At 37.2% G+C, this 8455-nt stretch overlaps 1 protein-coding gene across 7 annotated transcripts in view; it reads right to left on the bottom strand.

The window, feature by feature from the left end:
• The window catches only part of Ggnbp2 (gametogenetin binding protein 2), a 37715-nt gene that overhangs the window by 27071 nt on the left and 2189 nt on the right, over positions 1 to 8455 (bottom strand). For all 7 annotated transcript variants that reach the window (XM_050119533.1, XM_050119534.1, XM_050119536.1 and 4 more), the window contains one exon: positions 672 to 752. In XM_050119533.1, coding sequence (XP_049975490.1) covers positions 672 to 752 — 81 coding nt within the window. The remainder of the gene's footprint in view (positions 1 to 671; positions 753 to 8455) is intronic.

Genomic DNA, 8455 nt, shown 5'->3' with positions numbered 1-8455 from the left:
TTTTTTGATTTTTCGAGACAGGGTTTCTCTGTGACTTTGGAGCCTGTCCTGGAACTAGCTCTTGTAGACCAGGCTGGTCTCGAACTCACAGAGATCCGCCTGCCTCTGCCTCCCGAGTGCTGGGATTAAAGGCGTGCGCCAAGGATTAACTTTTAAAAAAGAAATGTGTGTGTGTTACTAGGGACCAAATGGGTAAACATTTTAGCACCAAGTCACAGCCCTGGCCCAACAAGTTCTTGATAAAATGTTGCAAATCCTATCTTGTAAAAACTAGGAAAGATGACCTGTTAAACTTTTTGAACCTATAAAATGTGAACAAAACCCAATTCTTTCACATGATCTGTAAATCCAGGTAATTACATTTACTACAACAGTAAAAAATGAAATCAACTTCAGTGTACTACTAATACCTAATGAGAAGCCTAGGTAAAACAAATCAGAAGCTACTGTGTGGTGGGAAAAGCCTTTTACTCTCAGCACGTGCAGGGAAGAAGCAAAAAATCTCTGCGAGTTCAAGGTCAGCCTAGTCTATTCTGAGTTCCACTAAATAGTGAGAGCTGGTGTCAAAAACACAAACAACAGAAAAAGAAATTAGAAGTTACAGTTAAATATTAAATGGTTTAAAACATATACTATACACGATTTAAAAAACAATGATTTTAAAACTTTACCTGAATAAACTGCTTTAATTGTGCACCATTATTCTGATGTCCATCAAGATTTAAAACATTGTCAGGAAATTCCATCACCATCTTAAAAGGCAAACAGAACAGAAACGGCTCATATGATCCTTTAGACAGATTCTACAGCATACTTTATAAAAACGATTTGGTAAAAACACCTATAAAGTCAGACCATCTCCTACAAATGAGAGTCTTAATCAGTGTACAAGCTTTTCTTTTCTTTTTTTTTTTTAAATATTTTATTTATTTAATATGTATACAATATTCTGTCTGTGTGTATGCTTGCAGACCAGAAGAGGGCACCAGACCTCATTACAGATGGTTGTGAGCCACCATGTGGTTGCTGGGAATTGAACTCAGGACCTCTGGAAGAGCAGGCAATGCTCTTAACCTCTGAGCCATCTCTCCAGTCCCTGTACAAGCTTTTCTATTTTTAAATTTAGTATATGTATATGAATGCACACACATGCATTCGGTAAGATGATACTTTGCAGGAGTCAACTTTAATTCTACCAAATGGACCTTGGGGATCAAACTTAATTTTCCAGTCTTGGTAGACAGCACCTTTACCCACTGAGCTACCTTGCTGGCCTAAAGTCAGACACAAGATGGCCAATAAGAAACAAAGACACTGAACTCAAACACACAGCTGGAATCCAGGCTCTGTCACTTAGTATCTATGCTAAGACTCTCAAGTTATTTAACCTGTCTATTTCCTTAATTATAAAATAAGATTAAGTAATAACTTTAATACCTACTTAACACGGCAGTTGTAAGAATTAAATTGTATTTTCTAAAGTGGCAATGGTGAATAATATTTAGTAGGTAAACCAATATAGTTAGCGCCCTGTAACTATGGACTCTAAAGACTCATGTTTGTTAAAATACATATGAGGGTCAGTGACCTGGCTCACATGGGTAAAGGTGCTTGCCGCAAGCCTGATCATCTGAGTTTGAGCCCTGGAACCCAAAGGTTGAAAGGAAGAGAATAAACCTCTACAAATTGTCTTTTAACCTCTACATGTTCACTGTGGCATATCTGCCCCATCTTCTACCCTCACAAATAAACGTAAAAATTTTGGGGGGAAATACCAAACTAAAACATATTTTGAGTTGAGATATTAACTTAGTAGTAGAGTATTAGCCTAGCTACTACAGAACCTACTGAAGGCTCTGAGTTTAATTCCCTCAAAAACAAAATCTATGTAACATAGAACATAGTATCGAGCATTTAGTAAAGGTCTGTTCTACCTATGATGAAAATGGATGCCCTGAGGAATTTTAGGAAGCTTCAGTGTGTGATGACAGGGATTAGTGATTTCACTGATCAATGACGTTACAGATTTTAAAATCCATTAAGCGGAGGGAGGACTGGAGAGATGACTCAGTTGGTAGGAGCACAAACTGCCCTTCCAGGGGACCTTTACATTCCCAGCACTAACATCAAGCAACTCAAATGCCTACAACTCCAGTTCCAAGGGGATCCAGTTCCTCTTATTCTGATGGTATAATACTCATCATGTACACATACTCACACACAACACACATACACACGTGTAAGTATGTACATAAAATTATATATGACCAAGGAAAGAGTTTAACTGTAAGATGTATCAGAAATGTGACAATGTACGTCTTCAAAAACATGTACAGGACTAGAAACACAGCTAGGCAGATAATAATGCAAATTTGTTCTTACAAAGGACCTGAATTCCATTCCAGCACCCATTATGATGGCTCACAACTGTCTATAACTCCAATCTCGGGGGATCCAACACCCTCTTCTAACATCTGAGGGGACCGGGCACACAGATACATGTGAGCAAAACATTCATATACTATGTATTTTTATACCTATCTTAACTGAAACAATGTAAAAGATATCAAACACTACACAAGGACAAACTCCAGATAACAAGGGCCTCAGATTCCTATATACCCAAAAAAATCAAGTCAAGATAAAGAGCATCGTTTAAGGCAAAAACAACAGCAAACTTTGGTGAATGTTGCCTTAAAAAGATCTGGAAGGATGGGGTATAAATTAGATATGTGCTTGCCTAACACATACAGAGCCCTGGACTCAAACCTTAGCACCGCACACATCCTCATGTGTATATAGGCATATAATTCCAGAATTTAAAGAAAAGCAGGAAGGTTAGAAGTTCAAGGTCATCTTTGGCTCAGTGGAGATAGGCTACTTGAGTCACTGTCCAAAAAAAAAGAAAAAAACCCTCTCCTCCAACTAGCACCATGAGGATCTGCTTCTTTAACAGAGATGACTATTATTTTCTTCTCTTCATATTAAGAATGATTAAAAACATGGTCACTCTAACAATAATGAAGGCTTCAATAGAGAAAAGAAAATACACGCAGTTTTATTTTTTTCTGAATTTGATGAAAGAATACTGTTATATGAAGCAAAAGAAATGGGTATTAGAGCAAATTAAATATCCAGAGGATTTCAGTTTCACAAATTCAAAACTGCATAGACAACTTTGAATGCATATAGCTTTATCTTACAAGAAAAGAAGTTGCTGTATGGATAACATATGACATTTTTTCTTACATGTTCATATCTTTTCCAAACATATTTCTTCTGTATTTGTTTCAGTTAAGATAGGGTCTGATGCTACCAAAGCTGGTCTTGAACTCCTGATCCTTCTACCTCCACCTCCCACATGCTGAGATTACAGTCATGAGACACTGTGAGGGTTCCTTTGCAAGTAGTACATATACGACTTATTATCAAGGGGAAGTCATTGTTTCCTGCTTCTAATTCTACAGTAATTTTATCACCTTGCAAAACCGCACCATCTCAATAGTTTTTAGTTTACAAAGTTTCTTCTTCCATAAGCATATAGAAAATGCCCAAACCTCACTGTTTCAAGACTCAATTACCCAATTTTTAAGTTTATCCATCTCAATACCTTGTTTCTCCTTTATCTTTTCAGCCATCTCTTTACTAGCCCTAATTCATGGTGGTAACGACCCTGCGGCTTCAATACTTATTAGGTGTGTTCTAAGCACTATGATAGCACCTTTACTAACACTACTAAGTAAAACTGAAGTCACTGAGCTAATGCTGAAGCCCTAAATCTCTTGAGAATCACTTCAATTAACAAGCAAAATATCTAACAATGTATGTTGTCCACTATACTTAATGTAATCAAATTTACTCAAATTTTAAAGTAATAATCCTGTTATTAAAAACCCTGGTCCAAGCTAGACATGATGGCACACTTATAATCCCAGCACACAGAGACTAAGGCAGGAAAATCATGGGTTTGAGGCCAGCTTGGGCTACACAGAAAAACCTATCTTATCCCCTACTTCATGACCATCATCACTAAGTCTGGTCCTGAAAACTAAACTGAAAATAGTTAACAGGCGAGGAATGTGGCTCCTTGCCTACCATGAACAAGGCCCCAGGATTGGCCCCAGCACTGAAAACAGTTCAATTAACCTACATTCTTTTAGAATCACCTCCCAGGGTTTAAATATAAGAAATTTAGCATCAAGCAAGACTTATGATCTGGAGTATAGCACTTGTTTAATATGAGCAGTCCTGGGTTTAGGCTCCAGAATACTACAAAAATAAACAAAACTAGGTGGAAGGCAGAGAGCCAAACATTAAGACCTATCAACCAACCTTTTAAAAATTACAATCATTCAGTGGCTTATGAGGCTAAAGAAAAAGGATCAATAGTTCAGCCAGGGCCATCAAGATCAAGATGGCTCAGCATGTTAAATAAAGCATTTGCTGCAAAGACTGATGACCCAAGTTCAATCCCTAGGACCCACGTTAGGAGACAAACAACTCCAAGTTGTCCTCTGACCTCCACTTACATGGGCATGGGGTGAGATACACATGCTTATACACATAAACACATGTATAAATAAACACAGTTTTTAAAAAAGGTTTGGGACAGCCTGGCCATCTTATCGAAACCACAACTCAAAATTTAAAGGGGAAGATGGTGTTGGCAATTGAGAGATGGCTCAGTAGTTAGGAGCTGCTCTTTCCAGAAGAGCAGTTTTGATTCCCAACATTCACACAGTGGGCTCACAATTAATTATCTGTAACTCCAGTTTTAAGTGATCAGACCACCTCTTCTGGCTGACAAAAGCACCAGACATACACATGGTTCATAGATATACATGTAGGCACAACAACAACATACATAAAAATAAAAACTTCTTTAAAGAGATGGGGATGTTTGCTCCAGGAGTAAAGAGAGCATTTGCACAGTGAGACACTGGGTTCAAACACCAGTAAAACACACACACATATGCTACACATACAAGGGAAAAGAAAAAAAAATGAATATACAGGTGTCAAGACTCTTACCAAGCAGCATAAATGTCAAAATCAAATTCATCACAGAGCCCTTCCTGAACTGGATACTTTCTATTCTCTTGAACATCCATGTGAGCCAAAGACTCTGTCCTAAATAAATAACTACCTCAACCTCGCCTTTCAAACATTTAGGGTAACAACTTTTATTTGTATTGTTTTTTGGTCAACTAGTATATGACAATGTTTTAAGAGAACAGTAAGAAAAGTAGAAGGCAAAGAGGCCACTAGCACTATTTTCTCCATTCTTTCAAACCACTTCCTTGACTTAATCTTAGATTCTAGGTTACCTAAAGGAAGACAGCCCTGTAAAGTACTTGAGGTGCGGTTTCACAGAGGACTCATTAGTGTTCAGCTGCATGATGAGGATACCTATCCAGAGCCAGCCAAAAATAGAGCAAGTCATTGCGCAGCAATTACTGCTTTGTAAAGTTTATTGCATCCATTAGTGACTTTCACTCTTAAGCATCTGTCCCAGTTTTACCTGACCACAAAAAAAAAAAAAAAAAGGTTTCAGACCATTCTCATGAGCTCTAACCAATGAAATTAAGTTTGTATTTATCAAAATTAATGTTATTTTTGTTTTGCTCTCTTGTGTCACTACTCATAAAACTATTTTTATCATGCATCACCCCCAGAAAAGTTAAATATTAGCGAGCTGAAAGAAAACACTAAATACTTGTAGCAAATGACAAACTATTAATTCCCCAGTGTTAACATTTTCTTCCTTTTAGGCTCAGTTGAAAACCACTACCAATTTCCAATCCATTTATTACTTTGTATGGGGGGGGGAGGGCATATATGCATGCCAGAGATGCTTGTTTAGAAGTCAGGACAACTTGCAGAAGTCAGTTGTTCCCTCCTACCACGTATGTCCCAAGAATGGAACTCACATCACGTGGCAGCAACCACCTTTATCCACTAAGCCATTCTGTCACCCCAGTTTACAGGTCGTTTGAATCAATTTGAATTAAAAGGGTTGTCTTCTAGAAATGTTGTAGTAATTTGACAGTATGAATCAAGAAACTTGTAAAACATTCTAATCCTTCAGGAAGTATATTTCCAAAAGCCCAAGGGGAGGAAAATTAATGGCTCAATGCATTGTCCATATTCCTACAGCATTATTCATAGCAAAAATTAGCGGCCAGACTTCATAGAAGGACACTATTGAGTATCATACAACTTATACAACCATTAAAAACACAAAAAAAGCAGTGGTACACATCTTCAGTCATAGCAGTTGAGAGGCTGAGATAGGAGGATCATTTAAGCCCAGGAATTTGAGAACATCAAAACCCTATCTTTAAAAAGATGAGCGGGCCATCAAAATGGCTTAGTAGGTAAAAGTGCTTGCTGTCAAGCCTGACAACCTGTCTTCCATCCCCAAACCTACACAGTGGAAGAAAACTGTCCTCCGACTCCCACATATGTACTATGGCATACACGCCTACACACGATAAATAAACGTATACATAGATTTTTTAAAAAGGAGAGTATAAAATGTTCTGGACAGTGTAGCTCAACTTTGCCTGTGTGTAGTGATAACTAGAATGAACTCTAATGCTGCTTCTCTCTGAGACAGAGTAATTTGTTTTGTGGTTATCTGTTAAGATTTGATTAGAATTGCATCTTTTAATTTTATTTACCCCTTTTTCAAATCTTGCTGACGAGGAAGAAGGAGAGATAGGTCAGCAGTTAAGAGTGTACACTGCTCTTGCAGAGGACTGTAGTTCCTGGGGGATCTAATGCCTCTGCTCACCCCCTCAGGCTCCCGCCTACACATGGTGCATATACATACACTCAGGCACACACACATACACATAAAATAAAAATATTTTTAATCTCGTTGAAAGAAACTAATTCTACAAAGATAATGTCTAAAATAAAACCTGCATTTTTTCTGTCAACTATTTTATACTTCTAAAATACTATAGCTACACAACCTGATACTTTCCTAAATAGTGTATCAATTGATAAGTTTACTTAGTTACTTAGGACTGATCTCTTCTACACCTGTATAGTTCAAAACCACTGAAGTACCACAGGAACCCTTTAAATGTTGAATACAGCATGTAACAAAAGAAGCTTCTAAAATGGGCTGTGGTGGCTCACACCTTTAGACCTAATACTCAGGAAGCAGAGGCAGGCGAGTATCTGAGTTCTCCTTGTCCACAGAGCAAGTTCCAGGACAGCCCAAAAAAAAAAAAAAAAAAAAAAAAAANAAAAAAAAAAAAAAAAAAAAAAAAAAAAAAAGAGGCTTGTTCACATACAAATACCTTAATTTTACTTTATTAACCTAAGTTAAAAACCCACCAGTTTTATTATTTATTTTTTGGTTTTTCAAGACAGGGTTTCTCTGCATAACAGCCCTGGATGTCCTGAGACTTGCTTTGTAGACCAGGCTGGCCTCGTGCTGGGATTAAAGGCATGCGCCACCACTGCCCAGTTAAAATCACCAGTTTTAACTAAGAATAAAATTTTTACTATTTCTGCTAAAAATGATGTAAATTTCAAGCATTGTAACTAGACTAACCTCTATCTGCAAACAAGATTCCTAAAACCATTTACTCAAAGATCACAAGGTTCCCCCTTTGGGTCCCTAGGAACAAAGATCAAACCAAGTTAACCTTCAGAGCACATTAGCCATCCAATATCAATGAACCAACACAGAACACGTACCTCTGCTTCCTCTTCCCACTTCCCTCCCAACAGGTGTTTTGTTCTGCATTATCCCTTTAACTGGGATTGAGAATGATCTTGGAAAGAAGCCTGAGTCCCTAAATATGGCATAGCTTTAAGTGAATTTTCACTAACATTAATTTATTAACAGCATTCAATGATGGTGGTGCACAAGTTTCCAACACAAACTAACAAAATTTATTTCTTAATGGCAAAAATCCATTCCTAAGCAAGGAAAATGTATACCTATTATTTTGAGATATTTAAGCTTAAATTATGTCTTTGTAACAAGTCTAGAATACAATAAGCAAAATTCAAGTCACCCAGTACAAGGCAAAAGCAGTGTGACACTAAAACACAATAGAAGTTTATCTATGAAATACTTTATCTTAAATAACAGGTGTTCACTAAGAATGCAGCACATACTGTCCACTAAGTGCTTTATAAAGTATGTGTCGATTAATTACTGCATTCACATTAAAGGTGGTTATGTGAAAGTGAGATGCCTTAAAATTTGTAATACACAAAATTTACAATGGTGTTCCCTGTTTTTCATACCATTATTCAAAAGTAATATTCAAACCTCGGGATTAAGAAAAAATGCACGTGCACACAAAAGGTTGATATCAAACAGTGTTTTAGAAGGTTATACACTGAAGGGGGCAGAAGGTAATAACAGATGAGCTACGATCAAATGTTGTCTCACTGAGAAAGAAATCATTTCATTGGTCAGTGTTCT

The sequence above is a fragment of the Alexandromys fortis genome, unplaced genomic scaffold, assembly GCF_014885135.2.
Source record: "Alexandromys fortis isolate MF-2015 unplaced genomic scaffold, M_Fortis_MF-2015_v1.1 scaffold_173, whole genome shotgun sequence".
Taxonomy (NCBI): Eukaryota; Metazoa; Chordata; class Mammalia; order Rodentia; family Cricetidae; genus Alexandromys; species Alexandromys fortis.
This window is presented reverse-complemented; position numbering and strand designations above follow the sequence as displayed.